We start from the raw sequence: 23066 nt of genomic DNA, 5'->3' as shown, positions 1-23066 counted from the left end.
TTAAGTGCATTTCAAGTTTAAATTCATTTAACTCTCATTACAACTAAGAAGTTACTGTTCCCACTTCACAGAAGATAAAAACTGAAGTGCAGAAAGGTTAAATATCTTCCCCCACGTCCCAGAGCTAGTAAGTAAACAATGAGTTCATTCCTAGGGAGCCTGCTCTGGAGTTCATAATCACATACTATACTGCTACCCCACGCCATGATTATTGCTATTATCAATATAAGACTGAGTAAGGAAGTAGAAGGTGCTGAAGCAGAGGGCTGCTTTTGACTGAATGATCAGGAAAGGCCTTTCTGAATCTGATAACAGAAGAGAGAGCCACACACATAAAGATGTGGAAGCCGAACATTCTAAGCAGAGAACAAAAGTCCAGCATGTTTTAGAAACAGAAGGCCATTATGGCTGGAGCAGGATAAGCTGGGGAAATAAAAATAAGATGAAGTGAAACAGGTAAATATAGACTAGCTTGTACATGATCTGAATTTTATTTTAGGAAAGCACTGAATAGTTTTAGGTAGGAGATTTAAATAATTTGATTTATATTTTATAAAAAGACAATTTTGAGTATGGTGAAAATGAATTGGGTAGGGGAAGAAGGGGCAGAGTGAAAGCAGGAAAATGAATATAGGTAGTCTGTCTCCAGTGCTAAACATTTACAGTAGTACCCCCCTTATCCACGAGGGATAGGTTCCAAGACCCCTAGTGGATGCCTGAAACCGAGGATAGTACCAAACCCTATATATACTATTTTTCCCATACATAAATACTTATGATAAAGTTTAATTTATAAATTAGGCACAGTAAGAGATAAACAATAACTACTAATAAAATGAAACAGTTATAACAATATACTGTAATAAAATATATGTGAATGGCTTTGGGGCCACTATCAAATAAAATAAGGGTTACTTGAATGCAAGCATTGTTACACTGCCACAGTTGATCTGATAATTGAGATGGCTAAGTGAGTAAGGGGCAGGTAGCATATGCAGCATGGATACACTGGACAAAAGGATGATTCACATCCTGGGTAGGAGGAAGCAGACAGAATGAGATTTCATCATGCTACTAAGAACAGTGCCCAATTTAAAACTTATGAACTGTTTATTTCTGGAACTTTCCATTTAATATTTCTGGAATGCTACTGACCATAGGGGTAACTAAAACTGTGGAAAGTGAAACCACAGAAAGCAAAACCGTGAATAAGAGGGGACTACCAAAGTGTCATTTTCTACTTAATGATGAATATATGCTCTGAGAAATGCATCATTAGGTGCACTTACACAAACCTAGATGGTATAGCCCACTACTGTAATTGTATGTGCTATACTTTTATACAACTGACAGCACAGTGGGTTTGTTTACACTAGTATCACCACAAACATGAGTAATGTGTTACCATTCCAATGTTACAATAGCTACAATGTTACAATTGCTCTAAATTTAAGGTATAGGAATTCAGGTGAAAGTATAAAGTAGACAGATAGAAACAAGAATCCAAAGTTCAGAAGAATGGGCAAGGCCAAAGATATAAATTTTATTTTGTAACCTCTCACATATGGTAGATATCATTAAAGCCATGGGAATAGATGAGACTACACATGGAACATAAATATAGTAAACATAAATACAGCATAAATGGAAGAAAAGCACAGATTGTAATCTGTGAAGTCTATTCATTCATTCCTCTTTAGAGCACTTCTTTTCATATACTAAAAACAGGAAATACTGCTCACTGTCTAAAGGGTATCTGTAGCCTTTATCTTCCCTCAGGAGTTGGGTGAAGAAGATTGGTTCATATTGACAGTCTTGGGGTTGCTATGCAATAAAAGAGCTGCTGCATGCAAGGAGTCATTATCAAACCCATAGATCTCACTAAAGACACAATTAAAAGAACATAACATTCCTGAATCCATATTTATAGAAAGTAAGCCATTAATCCAATTATAACCAAGTTTGATATAAATGACCTGTGAAGTTTTATATATAGATCTTTATACCCTATGCTATTAAGGTGAGTTAATAGCTGACAGCAAAAATAGCTGCTCTGCTAAAGCCTCATAATAGCTGGCAACATGGCACAAACCCTGCTTAGCACACCTAGAACATAAAAATGGCACAACTAAACAGAGAACACAGAGAGAAGGCATGGAACTTTTAAATACTTTACAAGTCAATTCTTCATACCTCTTCAAGCTAAAAAGTCACCAAGGAACTCCTAACTCTATCAAAGACAAATACATCCCATTTCTTGGCACAGTTTAGGAATAGTAATTGAAGCCAAGAAAATTCAGTGGTATAAGAAATGCAATACTTTCAGTCTTCCCTTCAACTTCCTCTCATCATTCTTGTTGTTTCTTACCATGTGGAGTTGTAACACTCTTGGCACTCCACACTACATAAGAGGCTGAGACCAGGCCTTTCTGCTTAGAGCAGAGTGGTGGATGTAGAAGGGTCGTGCTAATCAGCTATTTACTAGGGTGATGACGGTCACAATGAACAGATGTGTAAATGACATAAAAGACTTCTGCTCTGATGAGTTCGAGAGGGAGGCTATCACTTTTCTTGAGCATGATGTTTGGCTGCTACTGGAGAGAAGGTTCTAGAGCTGAAGGGACCACATAGTGCTCCTCTCAGCTCAAGATGTTTTCTCTGACCCAAAATGTTCTCCTCCTCACTGAAATCTCCATCCTTCAAAGCTCAGCTCAAGTCCTGCTTCTTTGATAAAGACGCTCATTACTACAACCCACCTCCATTTTCTAAATTTATACTGGCATCTAACCAAGTAGACAAGAGAAAAATAACTGGTCAAGGTGCTTCCTAATCAAGGGAACAAAATGGAATGGATGGTTTTTATTTGCTTGCAGGTAGTTTTAAACTCTTGAATTTTCATATTATTTTCAATATAAATAGAAGCTCTCCTCAGGTGAACCAGATCTGGATATTTTCAGCTGTGGTCAGCTTCTCTCTGAATCCCACTAGGGTTTGGTGATGCAGAGTAAACAAGGCTATAAATCAAATGCAATGCATTTAATACCTCAATGCATTGTAAATTGATCTGGAATAGGGGTTAGTTCAAATCGTTTTTAAAGTGAAAGTGGCCCCTTACCCTGAAGGGATGGAATGGAAGTTAAAGATAGCAAATCCAGAGTTATATGGGATTCAGAAGTATGGCTGCTTATTAGAATTGAGTCCAGGTTTCTTCCGGTGAGATTCTTCAGTTACTTACCAGGATGGAGCCATGGATATTTAAAAACACACATCTTGGTGCCTGGCATTAAATCTGAAATCTGGTGGGCAACCTTTCAAGAAATAAAAGCTACAAACAAAATAGCTTTAGTTCCATTCAGCATGCTGTGGGAAATGGCTAATGGACAAGAATTACTATGACTGGCAAGGCGAGCTGCCAATAAATGAGAGGAGCAGAGACTCAAAACCACCACATACCAGCAACACTTCCTAAGCTTATTTCACTAATTTGTCATTATCTGAAATGAAAGCAAAATGAGGTTGCAGAGCACAGGGGAAGGAACTATTTAAAAGTAAAAGCTATGTTTCTTTTCTATTGGTTAGTTATCTCTGTTTTGAGCAATTATGGTTTACTTCTACCATTTCCTGATATTACATTTTGTTTTACTGAAGGCAACATTTTCTCCTTTTCAAATGACAAGCAGAGAACTATTTCTGGTAGGAAAAATTTTCATTCTGCCTTGTCTTTTTCCACTAGGAAGAAAGGAAGTCTAGTGGTTAGACAGGAAGAAAGTATGGAGTTCTGATATGCCATACCTCAGAGAGGGATGGGGCCATATTCTCTTCTCACTTGTCTTTTTTTTTCTAGAAGAAGAAAAACCTAAGTGCTGTATCCCCCATCTTTTTCTCCCTCTTTAACTCGTAAGTCTCAACTCTTTCTTATCATTTTAAACAGACAAACTAAGGGTTAAGTGGGTCAACACTTGCCATCTCTGAGATTGTGGAATGGAATGAAAACTATCCCATCACAAAGGAAGAATGAAATCACTTAATTGTATAGTTCAAATCAGTCCAAAATCCAACTATTAATACCTTAAATTCTATTTCAGATAGATTTTTAGTGTAATAGGTAATGCAAAAGTGTAATGGTTTTCAAGTAATGGAACAGAGCATGGACTCTGGGGCTGGACTACCTGGGTTCAAATCCTATTTAAATAACATACTAGCTGTGCAGGTTTAGATAAATTAATTTACCATCTTTATGCCTCTGTTTCTTCATCCATAAAAGGAGAATAATATCAGTTGTACATCATAGGTTATTGTACCTCGCAAAGAGAAAGCGCTATATGAATATTTACTATTATTAAGAATAGTTCAGAAAACTTCTGAAGGACATTATGTTATCTCCCTATTCTTTGTTAGTTCTATTAAACAGTTATATGTAAAACCAAGTAAAAGTTCATCGGTTTTAGGTCACAAAACAACCCTTTTGCTAATCACATAAGGAAAAAGGATAAAAATGAAATCCTTTCTTCAAAATTAGCTTTAACTGAAACTAAGATTTTACCAATAACATAACCATACACTTGACTTTTAGATGCAAGACATTCTACTTAAACCTATATGTTTCAATGAAAAACACATTTGACAGACAATAACAGCTTATTCTAAAACATTTACATAATTTGAAACATTGCTCTGTGAACAAAATACATACTTCTGTGGTGATCTGTTATCAACTTCAGCCTTCAGTCGTAAATTCTCCCTCACTAGGCCACCATTTTCCAATTTTAGTTTTTTATTTGCCTTAAAAAAAATTAAAAATAATTAAGTATAAGCTAAAATAAAAGTGCCTTGTAAAATTTATAACATGAGCCACCAGTATTTTTTAGAGTGATAATAGCAGAAAACTGAATGCTGGAATATGGCCTTCAGAAACTTAAAATCACCACAGGGAATGACTTATGAAATTGTGAATACAACCAAGCATTTTAAATCCATATTCCCCAAGCACTTTGCAAATCTCCTATCCAGGGAAATAAACGAAGCTATGTTAGTTACGGGTCATTAAAGGACTATAGTAATGGTGATTTTTTTTTTTCCTTTTTCACATAAGTGAATATTCTAAGCATGGTAACATTATACCATATGCAATTATTCACAAAACTAATGCTAAGAGTTAATTCTTGAGCTATAATATTGATTTTTGGTTGCTACTTCACAATAGTTTTTTAGTGGTAACAAATCTAATCTGATTAGATTTGCTTTCTTTCTTCAAAAGGCTTCCCCAAATGCCCTGGCTCACAACTTCTGAGACTCTCAAAATTGAGTTAATATTTTCTAATAAATTCTATGGATCTCTTGATTAAATAATAAAAAAAACCCCAAGTACGGTTTTCTTTTTTTTTTTTTTTAATTCTGATACCTAAAAATTGCTTAACAAAACATTAATTGCTAGAAAATCTAGAGCAAGCATGTCAAACTCATGGCCCATGGGCCGCATGCAAACCACAATGAATATTTTTGTGGCCCAGCCAATATAATGATGCGTAAGAAATGTTTTAATAAAAATTTCATAACTTAATTTTTACAGTATCCTGTTATACATAATTATTAATAATGAACTACAATGTTAGCTAATGACTGATTACTATAATCATGTTGCATTCATTTCCCCTATATGCCTTACCGCACAGGTGCACCATTTCTCTCCACTAATACTAGCAGCAAATATTTTAGCAGCTGATTACCACATCATTAGTCTTGTACTGACTTGTTTGGTGTGTGCAACAGAAAATATTTTGCTTTTGGAGAACAAGAAAAATAGGTTTATTTGTGTTATGCTTATTAATTTGTGCAGTTATTCAGTGTCTGGTAAGTTAATGTTCAAGAAAAAATATTAATTTTTTATTAAAATGTTTTATTATTTTATGTTAACGATTACTCATTTATTTCAGCCCTTTGTATTCAGCATGTCCCTATCAAAATAACCCTACGTTTTTATGAAAATTGAAGCTTTTGTTTTTTTGCGGCTCACATAAACTTAAACCTTGTTTATTTGGCCTGTGTTAGCCTTTGAGTTTGACATGCTTGATCTAGAGGCCCAATATTGATTCTGGACAGCCTAAAATGAAATGTGCCTAGATTGTAGAGGTTTCTTAAAAGTTACTCCTTTAAATTCCCTAGTCATTGCATTTATTAATTCCATAGAAAAATAAGACTCCCTGGAGTAGAAACCAACCTCATGAAGCTGGCAGGAGAAATTCTTTGTTAGACTGGAACATTCACATTCAAAGTGAACAGGTCACAAGAACTGTTGTCAACAAAAAGGTTTAAACTAGGAAGACTTAAAAACAGATTTCAAAAATTTGACCAATGTTTTTGACCAGTTTCCAGAACTTCTGACTGTATTACTTGCCTACCCACATACAAATAAATATCCTAAGAGAATGATAAGAGAATCAAGGCAGAGGACATTCTGTTGGGCACAAGCCTAACTCTCTTAGGTTCATCCAGGTTCCTTTTGGACTCTGAGCAACTGCTTGTCTTTATGGTTGTAAAACAACAAGGACTGTGGAGGGTTAATTCTTTAAGTGACTGATAAACACCATTACTGCCTCTCTGAAGATATAAGGAAAGTCATTTACTTCCTCATAGACACAGACAATGAATTAAGCTCTCAAGCACAGCACCATAAGAGGAGGAGGCACTTAGTGAATGCTTTTTGATGATGTTGATAAGCTTAAATTAGAAACTCATTTGAGATTTCTTTTCTCCATCCCCTCTGTATTGTATCATTATATTTTAAGGTCTCTCGCCAGCATATGGCTCTCTTTATGGGCTGGCTAGTTCCTCAAAAATCAGGAGATATTTTCAAGTTCAGAAGGGTTAGGAGGGTAAAGATTACACAGGGTAAAGTTTTCCTATTTTTTGCATCTAAGAGAGTAATGAAGTCTTTAGCTATTTTGTATTCTCAACACTGACTGGATAATGAAACTAGCTTCATAAAGGTTCAAAACTCACTCTGTCCTAAAAACATCAAAAAAAAAAGGGGGGGGGCCATTTCACTCATTCTAAATAGACCTTTATTCTGAATCTTTTGTACCCCTGTTTTTGATTTATAGTATATAATTTTATACTTCACATTCAAGTTTTTCCCCTGTAGTCCATGTTTTTAGATTCATTTATGCCCCAGGTTATTGCCTAGTACTACCTAATACCATCACTAAGCATCCAAAATGGGCTTACTAAATATCCCACATAATTCTGAGGTCTCAGGATAGCTTTGAGTATTGAATTAACATGTGGCCTTTAAAAAGCAAAGAAAAACTGTGTTTTATGTAAATTTCTTTTACATACATCCCCTACACCATTGGTCGGCAAACTCATTAGTCAACAGAGCCAAATATCAATAGTACAACGATTGAAATTTCTTTTGAGAGCCACATTTTTTAAACTTAAACTTCTTCTAACGCCACTTCTTCAAAATAGACTCGCCCAGGCCGTGGTATTTTGTGGAAGAGCCACACTCAAGGGGCCAAAGAGCCACATGTGGCTCGTGAGCCGCAGTTTGCTGACCACGGCCCTACACCAAGCTTAGGAGCCCCGAGTAAACTTTTCATACCAAGCCTCATGATCTAAGAAACACTGATTGCCAAAAACTTAAATAAAGTTTAATAAATATAAATGAGATCATACAGAACTTACTGATGGCTCAAGAAGAGGAAGGGAAGTTAAAGGAGACATGGTAGATTGATAAATAGTCTAACTTCCCAGTTGTCTTTCCTTTTTGTGTCCTCTTCTTAGACAAATCAACATGCTAATAATGTTAGCTATCAATTCCAAAGAAACTACACACTTCTCCTAAGCTTATAATAAACTCAGTGCCATTATGTAGTAGTTTATTTTTTTCTCTAAAAGCATTGAGTTCTCTTCTTTCTCTTATTTGGGCCTTTGCTGAACCCAAATAAAATTTCGTGTGTGTGTGTGTGTCTGTGTGTGTGTGTGTGTGTGTGTGTGTGTGTGTGTGTGTGTGTGTGTGTGGTGTGTGTGTGAAAATAGCTTAGTATTTACACTAAGCTGCAGATATTTTTCTGCTACTTAACCTCACTAAGGATCTGAGGACGGGTATGTGGTACTACTTTAAAATATCATATAGAGCCCATTGATGATTTTAGGAAGTGGGATTTGGTAATTCAGCACAGTAACAGTATTTTAAGGGAATGTAGATACTTTAAATGGGTGGCTATGGATCTGGATATCACAAAACCATCTCCATTCAGCACAAAGGACTCCACTGTGGATAAACTTGAAGTCAAGCTAAAGGATAGTCCCTTTGACCAACAAAGCTCAACAGCACTTGATTATAATCTCTAGTGATGACTGCATGCATCTCATCTCCTTTCCTAGACTGGAAAATCCTAGAGGTTTGGCTTTTTCACCTATGCTTTCTCTATCTTGTTAGATGGATGGAATGATAATTTGAAAAAAATGAACCTGCCTCATAAGGCACAATATTCTTTTGCATAAAGTAGTCTAAAGAGGCTACTCAGAGCTCTCTTGATATTAGTCATTATGCCTTTAACTATTTACAATATTAAATATCAGAGAATGGTAGTGCTAGAAAAGATATAATCCAAGTCTTTCATTTTATAGGTAGGGGAATGGATATGTGTTTGTTTTTATGCATACAGGGCAGTCACTGACATAAGCTTTAAAAAAGTTAAAGTAAACCACAAAGAGGGGAAATAGAAACACATCCTTTAAACTGATGTCACTCTCCTACAAGAAGATGCAAACTCATATAAAAGCACTAGAGTCTCCAATTATAGTCACAAATGGAACCACCTTATATTTCTTGGCAGCTAATAACATTTTAAGAGAAAAAGTTTTCCTATTCCTTATTAATGCTAATTCAGGGATTTTTGTCCTTTCCCCACAAACCATCTAATGATGAGTCAAGATAACATTTTACTATTTATACTTCTGAAGGTACTTACAATATTATAGAATTTAAATGAAAACTATAATAGAAATTTAAAAGCTACATATATTAAAATTTTTAAAAAATCACAACTTACCTCCTTTAACTTATCCACATCATCTTTCACTTTTTCATAGATTTCATTAGCTGTTCTAAGTTTTTTCTTCCACTCTGCTACAGTTTCTGGGTCAATTTTACTTGAATTATCTGCAACTGGATGTTTGTCTTCATTTTGATTGCCCTGCATCAAGGTTAAAGGATCTAGAATAGTCTTGATCTGTGACTCCAAGCTGAGATTTTTATTCTTAAGCTCTTCTACCTCTTTCTGCAGACAATCTATTTCATCCTGAAAAAGCATTGCATAGCCATTAGCACATACATATACTAACTTGAGGCCAATGGGTTTTTACACTTTATACTCAGAATTCTGTAGATACACGAATTCTTTATGTATCAGAATAATTATGGATGCAGAATATTACAGCTGAAATTCTCAAAATGTATTTCGACTTAGATAAAAACTGGCATTCCAATAAAAAACAACAACAACTGGTATTTCCACTGATTTCATTTAGATTCAATGATAGTTTGTGGTTTTAAAAAATAAAAATGTCAAATCTTTTATTTTATTTAAGATATCCAGGAAACAAAAGTCACATGAATTCAACAAGGAAATAGATTTCTCAGAAGAAAATTCTAAGGCATGTTTAATTGCTTTACTAAGGGAAATTAAAAAAAATACAGTATTGATGAAGGTGATCTATTATAGTTTTGTTTGATGATTGTATTTTTGCTTCTGTATTTGAAGTAGGAGTTGAAACCATAAGCTATTTCCTCCCACTTTCCATTTCAGAATAAAATCTGTAGTTAATTTTTATTTTCTACATTCTGGTTCTTCAATAACCACTGTGACTAAGTATTAGATTTCAACATCTGGAACTGCTTATAATCTTAAATCCAATTGTTAAACATTTGGACTAGAACTCTTTTCTGTAATACCATTTATTCATCTAAAACAGGTACCCTTCTTAAACTAAGACCATGAGAAATTCTGCTGTTAGAAAATAAACTCCAAGTAGCTCAATATGCCAGTGATCTCCTAGAGGATTAATTTGATGAGTACCTAAGTATGATAAATATTCATTAAGTATGTGAGAATACATTTTAGAATTAACACAGTACTATTTAATATTTTAAATCACAATACATTTCATGTTAAATAGCATTATAAAATAAGAAAATCACTTAGTTTGAATTAATATATTAATGAATAAACAAATATAAGCAGAAACACACATATATGAATGAACATACCAGTGAATTTATTGGAAGAAACAAAAACAGAATGAGGACTATAGAATTGCCAGAGCATGCATAATGCCTTGTGGGGGTTGGAAGACTGACTTTCATAAGAGGGTTTCTTTTATTTTCCAATTTCTTAGAGAGCAAATACTTACAAAATGATGTGTCTGCTGAGGACAGATTTTAAATTAAAACAAAGGAAATGCTTCTATCTATTCCTTTCCTCGATTTGAAATAGGAAAGGAAAAAAGAACTCATCGAATAAGACATTTTTAAATTGGCATTTAAATAAGATTTCATTGGATGTTTACTCTAAGAAGTCCAGGGCCCAAGATAGCTCAGTTTTACCTTGAATTCAATGCTATCATCATTTTAAATTTTAATTATTATTTACCTCATATTCTTTGTGGAGTAACTCAAGTCTAGTTTTCCGAAGGTGCTTCCGGACTGTATGGCTTAGCATAGGTTCACTTTCACTTGTCCCTCCTACGTGAAAAAAAAACATACCTAACTTTTCACTCTAATTTGGGCAGAATGAAAATGAACCTTTTTCTTATTGTTTTATATAGTTTCCTAGTTAACTTTTACTTATATACATATTTGGGGCTGCCATCTTGGCCTTTTCTCTATCTTAAACTGGAGAAAAGATAAATATCAAATAATACCTTAAGAGAGAAACAAAATGGCAGTGTAGGTAAACACCGATACTTGCCGCCTCCCACAACCACATGAAAATTACCACTAAAATACAGAACAACCATCATTCAGAACTGCTTGAAATCTGGCTGAATGGAAGTTCTGCAACTACAGAAGTAAAGAAAGTGTATTGAGACAAGTCCAGGAGACATACCAGATCTACCTAATACATAGAAATAAACACAGGAAAGTAGCCAAAATGTGGAAACAAAGAAACATGTCACAAATGAAAGAAATGGAAGCAAGCAAACTACTGGATACAGAGTTCAAAACAATGGTTATAAGGTTGCTCAAGGATCTTAATGAGAGCTTCAAGGGACTTACTGAAACTTACAAGAATCTTTTTTCTTTTTTTAAAAATATACTTTATTGATTTTTTACAGAGAGGAAGGGACAGGGATAGAGAATTAGAAACATCGATGAGAAAGAAACATTGATCAGCTGCCTCCTGTACACTCACTACTGGGTATGTGCCCGCAACCAAGGTACATGGCCTTGACTAGAATCGAACCTGGGCCCCTTGAGTCCGCAGGCCAATGCTCTATCCACTGAGCCAAACTGGTTAGGGCAAAACTTACAAGAATCTTAATGAGAATTTCAAACACATGAAAAAGGACCATTCAGAAATTAAGCATACACTAACTGAAATAAAGAATAATTTACAGGGATTCAACAGTAAAGTAGAAGATGCTGAGAATCAAATCAAGGATTTGGAATATGAGGAAACAAAAAACACCCAACCAGAAGAGCAAAAAGAAAAAAGAATCCAAAAATATGAAGATAGTATAAGGAGCCTCTGGGACAACTTCAAGTGTACCAACATACACATTATGGGGGTGCCAGAGGAGAAGAAAGAGAGCAAGATATTGAAAACCTATTTGAAGAAATAATGACAGAAAACTTCCCCTACCTGGTGAAAGAAACAGACTTACAAGTCCAGGAAGTGCAGAGTCTCAAACAAGAGGAACCCAAAGAGGCCCACACCAAGACACATCATAATTAAAATGCCAAAAATTAAAGAGAATCTTGCTGAAACCGGTTTGGCTCAGTAGATAGAGCGTCGGCCTGCGGACTGAAAGGTCCCAGGTTCGATTCCGGTCAAGGGCATGTACCTTGGTTGCGGGCACATCCCCAGTGGGGGGTGTGCAGGAGGCAGCTGATCGATGTTTCTCTCTCATTGATGTTTCTAACTCTCTATCCCTCTCCCTTCCTCTCTGTAAAAAATCAATAAAATATATTTTTTAAAAAAATTAAAGAGAATCTTAAAAGCAGTTAGTTACCTCCAAGGGAGTGCTCTGTCAACTGTCAGCTGATTTCTCAAAAGAAACTTTGCAGGCCAGAAAGGAGTGGCAAGAAATATTCAAAGTGATGAACAGCAAGGATCTACAACCAAGATTACTCTATCCAGCAAAGCTATCATTTAGAAATGAAGGCCAGATAAAGAGCTTCAAAGACAGGAAAAAGCTAAAGGAGTTCAGCACCACCAAACTAGCATTATATGAAATGTTGAAGGGTTTTCTTTAAGAAAAGGAAGAAGAAGAAGAGGAAGAGGTAGAAGGAGAAGAAGAAGAAGAGATAAAAATATGAACAACAAAATGGCAATAAATTCATATCTATCAACAATTGAATCTAAAACTCAAAATAAATAAGAATTCTAATGAACAAAATTAATTAATAAAATAGAAACATGGAACATACTGAAGAATCTCAGAGAAAAGGGGGTGGAGGTGGGAGGGACGGGAAGAGATCAATCAAAGACCTTATATGCATATATGCATTACCTATGGACATAGAAAATAGGGTGGTGATGGCCTGGGGTGGGGTGGGAACTGGGTGGAGGGGGGCAATGGGGATAAAACGGGGGACATCTGTGATACTCTCAACAATAAAGATTAAAAAAAAAAGTTAAATGCAAAAAAAATGAAAACCCATAAGAAAAAACTTAAGTTGAGTTCATTTATCTGAGTATCTTATTATAGTAAACTCATTAAAGGTAAATGCTATATTTTATTAATTATCACATTTGTACTACCAGACAATTCTTAAATAATGATAAATCAATGATTATACTTATATTTAACCAATAAATTATATAATGTTATCTATATACTTAATATATAATTATACATATATTATCCATATATAATATATAATATATAATACATATACATTATAATGTATATTATATAATCAATTTATTCATTCCAACATACCTAATCACTGGTAACACCCTAAAAAGAATAATGTGCCATTTCACTGATTTTAACAACCTAGTTACAATGTATAATAAATCATAGCATTATTGTATGCTAATAATGACTCGTTACAAATACATTCTAAATAAATTCTTCCCAAGAGCTTTTCACTTAAGCTGTGGTTATCTTCTTTGTTCTTAGCATCATGATAGCAAAGGCATTTTACAGATGTTCTTTTTCAGGATATTTTATCCAAATGCTATAGAACTATTTTACTTGAGAGAATTTATGAAATATTTCTTACATATGAATGAAAGAAGCCAGGAGAAGAGACATGAAGAGAAGCTGCTAGAAAAAAAACATTTAAATTATTTTAATAATCTAACCTCATATTTTGCAAGAAAAAACTTGACTCCTTGGTGAAGTTCAGTACAGGTAAAAAACTAGAGGCAGAAAGGTTAATACTACAGTATGCAGCACAGCAGAGAAATATTCCTCTATCAGACTTCACCCAGGTATCCAAGGAAGAAACCTTGAAGCCATCTCCGATTCCTCTTTCAGATCTCTTAGTTCCAAAGTCCTACTAGTTTTTGTATTCTAGCTTATATCTTCTTTTCCATTTCCATTGTAAAAATCTTATTTAAGTCTATTTTCACTAATTTGGGACTAACACAATGACTTCTTAAGGTTTCTGAAAGGTGTCTCCCACACAAAGATAATGATATATTCACTTTCAATTTTTCCTGAAGCAAAAACAAATAAAAATCATTTTAATTTCTACAATCTAACAGAAATAACTTATATAAGCAGAATAAAAATCCAACTCTTTAAATGATTTATTTTTCAAGGGTATTCTAGTTCAAATTTTTTTTTAATATGTTTTATTGACTTTTTTACAGAGAGGAAGGGAGAGGAATAGAATCAGAAACATCGATCAGCTGCCTCCTGCACACCCCCTATTGGGGATGTGCCCGCAACCAAGGTACATGCCCTTGACCAGAATCGAACCTAGGATCCTTCAGTCTGCAGGCTGACGCTCTATCCACTGAGCCAAACCGGTTAGGGCTTCTAGTTCAAGTTTTATCCTCCCTCTTACCTGCACTAGTACAGAACTGAATGTTCTTTTTTACCCTTAATCCAGATTCACATTCTCCCTCACCTGGGCAAGAACCTCCTACCTGACCATCTCACATCCTGTCTCTCCCCTACAGCCCAACCTACATGATCACCTGAGTAATTTTCCTCAAGCACTTGGATCATGCAACTTCTTTGCTCAAAACCATCATACATACTTCACCCTTCTTCTTACCCAGAGAGCAAGTTCCTAACTTAATTTGTCACTAAAGTCTCAATTTACCTTTTTAGTCTTATTTCAGTAGTCAATCCCAAACTACTGTTAATTTTCAAAAACATGCTTTTTGTTTTCCTACCTTTAAACTTTAGTTCATGCTATTCCCTCTGCGTAAAATACCTTCTCTAATCTTTACAAGGTGAAATTTTATCAATCCTTAAATCCCAACATAAAGGCCACCTGCTTCTTGAAATCTTTCTCAATGTTGCTAGGTGAACTTTCTTGCCTGAACACTCCAGGACTTTTCCTGGCCTTTCTCATGTGCTGCTTTAAACTATTAATATTTTGGTCTACATGCACAACCCCTATCAGAATGTAAGTTCCATGAAGTTCTAAGATTTCTCATAATGCTTTGTGCTCTTCAGTTGCTCCACTTATAGATTATACAAATGACCAATCCATTCAGTATGATATTGGCAAAATAACATCATTGAAAGTTGTCTATTTTGGTCTTCCTCCAAATAGACACTACTTAGAGATTGTTTCAAATCCATTTCTATGTGCTCAGAAAATAGGCCCTTACCGATAATCTCTTTGCAAGGATTTTCAGGAGTGATGGGGACTCTGCAAGCTGGACACTGGCTATTATTCTTCAACCACAAATCGATACAAATTGAACAAAATACATGGTTGTTGATGCATATGACAGGCTGGCGTACCTTTGAAAAAAAAGAAACATTACTTTTAGTACAGGGCAATAGTCATAACTAGAATCCCAATAGATTTGGTTAAGAGCAATCAAATTGCTTCTCTAGAGTACAGCAGAGTAGCTACTTCTATTACCACATTGTTTCTTATCTATGTTTAACAGAGATACTAGCTGAGATATTTGAAACATCTGACATATAGGGTGGGGCAAAAGTATGTTTACAGTTGTTCATTTGGAAAATACGATAATTAATAAATAATAATATAGATTCTCATACTCACAATTGTAAACCTACTTTTGTCCTATTCTGTATTATGAAATGGTTTTATTTTGTTCCAAATCACACTCATGTCCAAAAAGAAAATGCATTTTGTTCCACTAAAGGCTGTGACAATTTTCCTTCAACTATTCTGTTTTAGAATTATGAAATGAGGAATAGAAGGTTCTTTAAAGATCATTTAGTCCAAACACCCATCTGATACTTGAATACTTCCCTCAATCGATTCTACTATATTAGAGAGCAACAGCAACTAACAATTAAGCATTGGCATCTTACTGGAAAGTCTCCCAAACCAAAGGCATGAAAGCTAAAACAACCCTAAAAGCCGAAACCGGTTTGGCTCAGTGGATAGAGCGTCGGCCTGCGGACTGAAGGGTTCCGGGTTCGATTCCGGTCAAGGGCATGTACCTTGGTTGCGGGCACATCCCCAGTGGGAGGTGTGCAGGAGGCAGCTGATAGATGTTTCTAGCTTTCTATCCCTCTCCCTTCCTCTCTGTAAAATATCAATAAAATATATTAAAAAAAAAAAATAACCCTAAAAAACATGAGTACCACTCTCAGGTGGCTTATAACCTAAACAGCAAACAATGATGACAGATATTGGCATACATCTAATACACAAATCTCTGACTCCACTTAAACAAGTACATATAATAATCCTTTACATTTATTTATATAGTCATATATTTTACAAAGGGCTTTCTCATACATTTTCTCTTTCTCTCTCTTTTTGTTTTGCTTTGTTTTAAACAACCCTGTGAGGTAAAGAGTAAATATACTTTATAGATAAGGAAACCCATGTGGCTTTGCTTAGGGTTAACCAGGCAGTTTGGCTGTGTTTAATTGTTTTATCAGAGGGAAAATAGAGAGAAAAGTTGCTTTAGTTGTATCTGACATCATGCTTTGGTTGTTCACATATTTATTATTTATCTCCCCAGAGGGAAGATAAAAGAGAGAAATTGCTTTAGTTTTTCTACCTGATATTACATATTTGTTTACATATTTATTGTCTATCTCCCCTTTTAGAATGGAGGCTCCATCAGAGCAAGAACTTCCTTAGTTTCATTCGTTCCCAAATCCCTACTGTCTAAAAGACAGCCTAATACAAGTAGGTACTCAACAAAGGTTTTGATGGATGAAGTAATTGCTATTAAGATAGTATTTGGCATTCAACTCAAGTTGGGGAACTTGATAGAGGGAATAATGATTTAATATTCTTCAACCAGCACAAATTTAACAATAAAAACAAAAAAGAAATGCTTAGATTGTCACTTGATTTACATGGCACTTTTACCGCAGGACTCAAAACACTTTATAGCCATTTTCAATATTTTCTTGTTCTAATAATATTAACAATACTATTGTAGAGTCCTCCAGCATTAGGGACCGGAGGATCAAGGAAAAACAGAGGAAGTAGAGGAAGAAAGAAGGGACAGACCACCACAAACCACCTTCCAAAGAGAAACTGCTTATCCACCTCAATATATAAATATTCAGAATATGAGTGTCAATTTTAAAGGGGTCCGTATCCTAAGAGAATTCACAGGATGTATGGTGATCTGTGCCAGGCAGGAAATCAATTGAAGTCTCACTACAAAGTGCTTTCTGGTTCTAGTTTGGCTTCCAAAATTTAGATGCTCCCTTAATTATGAACACTAGCATAAGAAAACTAAAGAGAAGATCTTCACCATGGATTTAAGCTTCCTCTTAGAGAAACCAATTCTAATTCATTCAGTTCAACTGATTTGATTGGACTAATTAAAATAAATAAATGACCATGAAGCACTCAAACTCTTCCTTCAGAATACTCTACCAACAGCAAGGAGTAAATGCTTATCTGGGAGTGAGTGTGGTGTTGTGATTTATTAGAAATATATATTTTTGGTTATTCAGATAATCTAAATATATTTCTCAGATATTTGGTCTTCATCCATAGCTCCTGGCCCACAGCTCCCAAACCCCTAGGAATTTTCTAAGTGATGAGAGCAACAAAGGTATTTCTTATTATGTTAATGAGGTGTTTTTTGAACCAAAGGTGGGTGCTGGTTGCTGGTAGGAGCCAACTTTGAGGACAGAGGAATGGAACTTTTAGTCCTATCCCCTATTTTCCAGAGAAGGGAAAGGGCTTGAGGCTGGTAAGTCAAAAATGGCCAATGACTCAGTCAATCATGACTAGTAATTAAGCCTCCATAAAAACACAAAAGGACAGATGGAAGGAGACTTGACTTGAGGTGGTGAACACACTATACAATATACAAAAGATGTGTTACAGAATTGTACACATGAAACCTATATAATTTTATAATTGTATTAACCAATGTCACCCCAATAAATTCAATTAAAATACCCAAAAGAATGGCCTGTCCAACCCCTTTTCAGAGAACCAGAGTGCTTCCACATGCCATCATGAGAGTTCCCATGCTCCCAGAAGACAGACAGAAGCTCCTTTGTTTCAGACCTCAGCCTGTATATCTCTTCATCTGGCCATTGATTTGTATCCTTTAATATCCCTTGCAATAAATCGATAATCTAGCAGGGAAAAGGGTTTTCTTGAGTTCTGTGAGCTGTTCTAGCAGATTAATCAAACCCATGGAGGGGGTCATGGGAAGCTCTGATTTATAGTCATTCAGAAGTACTGGTAACATTCTGTACTGTGACTGGCTTGTGAAGAAGTGGAGGGCAGTCTTTGTGGGACTAAGTCCTTTCTTTACCCATGGGAGAGGGATCTGAGCCACAGATAGCAAAGTTCCTAAAAAGTAAGAAGAATGAGACCCAAAGCACAAGGGGGAGATTTTGGCTTATATAGGAGTGAGAATCTGTCTTCCATTGTAAGAAAAGGGAAGACCTAGGGTATGAGAACTAACACAAAACATTTGGAAAATCTATGGATAGAAGATTACAGAACTCATGCTGCAACTGTTCTAATTGCTTATATTTTGTCATTAAATATGAGGTGAGATTACCTGCTGAAAGTGAGAAACGGAGGACATCAACTTGAGAAAATAGAAAAATAAAGCAGTTATTTTTAAAAGTGAGAAAGTAAATTTACTAGGTACATGTAGCAGGATTGCCAAACACTACTGAGTTCCTATTTGTGGTTTTAACTGTAAAGATGAATTAACATAGGTGTGTATTTTCTTGCCAACTTATAGCTACTCAGGTTCAGGCAGGAAGTAAATGAGTTGAAGTTTTGCCAAGAAGAAAGAGAGAGACAAGGGACTGATGATAATAAATGACCATGGTTAATAAGGGAAATGAGTTCTTGAATGGTAAAGACAGTGAAAAAGTGAGAGAATTATAAAGTCAATGGATGGGTCTGGGTAAAGCTGAAATACTGCTAGAGAGTAGGTATGATGGGAAGAGGATCAGAGACTGAAATGCTTATAGTCAAAATACTAGAGGTGGTAAAGCTACGTTCTCTGTTTTGTCTTGAACCATCTTATCTGACATAGTCCTATTTCTCTCTTAATCTCATGTATCAGGTAGTGTTAACATATTTTCTATGGTGACAACTTCTGAGAATCCTCTGTAACTAGACCCCAGTAAAGTGGCAGAGCTTGAGAAATAAACCTGGGGCTAACTCCAGTTCTGTCTCCGAGCTATTTGACCTTGGGTAAGCCCTTTAGTTAAAAGGGGCATCTTTCTGCCTCTGAAACTGTAGTTTAACCTAGTACACTTTTCATTCAGGTGTTAGCAATACCTCAAACAAACAAAACAAACAAACAAAAAAGAAGGAACGAAAAGGTAACAATATTGCTATATCCATTTGCCCAGAAGACAACTCCATGTAAGGTTCTTGTAGCTGCCTCAACCATAATATGTCCAAAACCAAACTTGGCCTCCTCATAATCTCTGCTCCTACACTCCTATGTAAAAGGTGAGAAAGTCAAATGCTATCTCCTTTGCAAGGCCTTCACTAATCGCTCCTCTTACATTCCCTCTTGTCTAAGTTAAGGGGACCCTGCCTCACCCCCCTCCTCTGCTACCACCACTTGGGCTAGAATACTCAGAGCTGTCTCTGACTCACTCTTTTTACTTCTCCTCAACATCCAATCTGTCACCAAATCCTGGTATCATTTATCAAGTCTAAGAAGCCAGAGTTTTTAAGATGTACCAATAAGCAAAATAAAGGAAAAATGCTGCTAATTACTATAAGATGGCATCACTTGTAAGATACAATCAGGTGGATAAAAGTACATCTCAGAATAGTTAAAATATACTAAATCTGCCTCTAGATGTTATTTGCCTATCATCTATCCCTTCTTTCCCATCATCACCTTAATAATGAATTCAGGTTCACATTCTTTACCCTGATCTATTGTAGTAACCCCTTCCCAAGCTTCCTTGCTTCCAAATGTTCACTTCTGGCCACCTTTCATACTGATGCCAGAGCTACCTTCCTAAAATATGGATCAGCAACTTTCACTGTTCTTTTGCAAAACAGCAATGGTTTTTTTCTGCTCGTAGTTTTAAGTATAGCATTCAAGAGCAACATAATCTGTCTGGTTCTTTAACAGCTATTTCCCTTGATTTGCTATTTTAATATTTGACATAACCTACAATTCATCACATGGTCTACTTAATGTTCACCAAAAAGAATACCAATAGTGGAGGCTCCCTACTTATTTTGCTTTCATTTCTTATCTTGATGTGTCCTGTTGGTCTTCAGTTTCCCCAATCAAAATAAAATCCCTCCCATCTTTGAATATGAAAATCAACTGCTATTTCTTCTGCAAGGCCTTCACTAATCCTTTTTAGAAGTGCCTGAGTCTTTTTCTGATCCTCATAAGGGTCCCCCTTATGTACTGATTTAATGTTCACTTCTTTCTGTGTTGTGCTGTACTTAGAAAATTGTTTACATCCTCATTCCATATTAGATTTCAGGATCTTTGGCAGTAGTGGCAATGTCCTGCTCATCCTTGTATTCACCTACAGCACCTGATACAATGCCTCAAATACTCTAAAATAAACATGAATTTTTATATATTAAAATGAAAGGCTGAGATAATGCCCCTAAAAGCATTTCAAGAAGCAAAGGTCAATGGCCACTGTGAAACTATGAAAAAGCAAAATTTTAATTTTTCCATTTAATTTATCAAAATATACACAAGAACAACCAGTCAAACTACTTAACTATCTGCTAAGAGTCTTTAGCAATGTCACCTACAGGAGAATCATTTTCACTGTTCAATATCTGGTACCGTTACAGAATAGGAAGAAGCCAGGAAAATTTCAGGACAAGTGGAAGAGGGAAACTAAGATGGATAGCTAAATAGCAGTTTGAAGCCACCTAGTAAATCCTATTTTTCCTAAACACAGGATACTTAAGAGTAAATGGTCTGCACTACTCCCCAACCAGAGGGTAAATAGTTTAAATTACACTACTCAGGGAGACAAATCACAGAAATCCAGTTAGTGCCATTTGCCAACCACACCCAAGGACAGAAAAATTAAGAGAATAAATCTCATTTTGGTACATCAGCATAAAGCTGATGAATATTCTATCCATTCTCTCCTAACACCTCCCCTAAACACCCAGCCTTTAAAACCCCTGAGAGTGAAGGTCCCAGGGTGCTCTCCCTCCAGGGAGCAAGGCCCAGTGCCATTCATTCCCTTCTCTTTGTCCCCTTGTCCTTCTCCACAGGCACATATCGCCTAACCTGTAAAGAACCGTGTGAGACAGGCAACCAGGGGGCAATGGTCCTTGTTTCACTGTCCCAGTATGTTTTTACTGTGGTCAGTAAATTCTTGCTTGTTTTTCTACACTTTGTCTTTTGATTGAAATCTTTCCTTGTCTCACCAGAAACAGTACTGTCACTGTCATTGTGTTGGATTTTTAAACAGTTGACTAATTCATTTATTTGGACTAAGTAATTATTAGATGATGACTTCTGAATTTAAATTTACCTTAGATGTATAGAAACCTATATAGGAGAAAGAATTACTAAACCAAATTATAGTACCCTGCTTACTTGACTATAACCTACAGGAGCAAAATACAAAGAATCTATCCCTCCCTCAATTCCTGTCCACACATCTACCACAATCCAGATTCTGTATATACAACACCAAAACACATGATAATGCTTTTTAATAAGATCTTCCCAAGATACATAAATAGTCAAAATTTGCCTATGTTATTAAGGTTTATATCTAATTTAATCTCAAATGAAGTCTCTGGCAATAAAACAGTACTCTTCCTCCTATTAATAAAGAGGTAATATGCAAAGTGATCATCACTCCAACACACAAGATGGCTGCCCCCATGTGGACACAAGATGGCCGGCAGGGGAGGGCAGTTGTGGGAGATCAGGCCAGCAGGGGAGGGCAGTTAGGAGCGACCAGGCTGAAGGGAGGGAAGTTAGGGGTGACTGGGCCAGCAGGAGAGGGCAGTTGGGGGTGACCAGGCCTGCAGGGGAGGACAGTTAGGGGTGACCTGGCTGGCAGGGGAGGGCAGTTAGGGGTGACCAGGCCAGCAGGGGAGGGCAGTTGGGGGTGACCTGGCTGGCAGGGGAGGGCAGTTAGGGGTGACCAGGCCAGCAGGGGAGGGCAGTTGTGGGCGATCAGGCCAGCAGGGGAGGGCAGTTGGGAGGAACCAGGCCTGCAAGGGAGGGAAGTTGGGGGTGATCAAGCCTGCAGGGGAGGGCAGTTAGGGGTGACCACGCCAGCAGAGGAGGGAAGTTGGGGGCGACTGGGCCTGCAGAGAAGGGCAGCTGTGGGGGACCCAGGCCTACAGGGGAGAGCAGTTGGGGGTGACCAGGCCTGCAGGGGAGGGCAGTTAGGGGTGACCAGGCCTGCGGGGAAGTCAGTTAGGGGTGACCAGGCTGGCAGGGGAGCAGTTAGGCATCAATCAGGCTGGCAGGCAGAAGTGGTTAGGGGCAATCAGGAAGGCAGGCAGGTGAGCAGTTGGGAGCCAGCAGTCCTGGATTGTGAGAGGGATGTCTGACTGCCCGTTTAGGCCCTACTAGGATCGGGCCTAAACGGGCAGTCGGAGATCCCTCGGGGGGTCCCAGATTGGAGAGGGTGCAGGCTGGGCTGAGGGACACCCCCCCCCCCCCCCGCACGAATTTCATGCACCAGGCCTCTTAGTACGAAATAAAAACGCAAGATGACAATGGCAAGGGTAAGTTACAATGCACAATTCCAAACACATGTACAGTACGCATATTGAAGTGATATCCTAGGGTAATGCCCCTGAAGCTAGTGAGGAAGAGAAGGAAGACACATAAACCAAGGTAAGAAAGTGGGCTATTCCACTGGAATGGGCCTGAGGGGAGACAGTCCTAGGTGCAGAATGATTAACCCTATAAAGGTGTAAATTTTCACCTTTTACTAATACAATTGTGGGCCACATTTGCCTGTCCCTGGTGGCAAAACACAAAGTCAGGTCAATAAAAATATTACATGCAACAACGATTTGGCTTCACAGTTTGAATTCTAACTGAAGAGAGAAATATCTGGAATTATCTAGAGATAATCTGGTCTTAGCATTCTGGTGGCAGTATCCAGATGTCACTTAACAGATATCCTGGGCTAGATCATTCCTATATTTCTGCCAGTCCACTAGTTCAAGGCATGGTAAAAAATTAAGGAGAAATAGGCAAGAAAATATGTTATACATAAATCATCCCACA

At 36.8% G+C, this 23066-nt stretch overlaps 1 protein-coding gene across 2 annotated transcripts in view; it reads right to left on the bottom strand.

Moving 5' to 3' along the window:
• OBI1 (ORC ubiquitin ligase 1) overlaps positions 1-23066 on the bottom strand; it is a 42892-nt gene that overhangs the window by 16338 nt on the left and 3488 nt on the right. Inside the window, exons 2-5 of one of the 2 annotated variants that reach the window (XM_080662081.1) lie at positions 15027-15162; positions 10656-10747; positions 9057-9305; positions 4694-4782 (exon numbers count right to left, since the gene is read on the bottom strand). In XM_080662081.1, coding sequence (XP_080518207.1) covers positions 4694-4782; positions 9057-9305; positions 10656-10747; positions 15027-15162 — 566 coding nt within the window. Of the gene's footprint in view, positions 1-4693; positions 4783-9056; positions 9306-10655; positions 10748-15026; positions 15163-23066 lie in introns of those variants that run through there. The other variant, XM_080662082.1, reaches the window with a different exon arrangement.

The sequence above is a fragment of the Plecotus auritus genome, assembly GCF_963455305.1.
Source record: "Plecotus auritus genome assembly, chromosome: 3".
Taxonomy (NCBI): domain Eukaryota; kingdom Metazoa; phylum Chordata; class Mammalia; order Chiroptera; family Vespertilionidae; genus Plecotus; species Plecotus auritus.
This window is presented reverse-complemented; position numbering and strand designations above follow the sequence as displayed.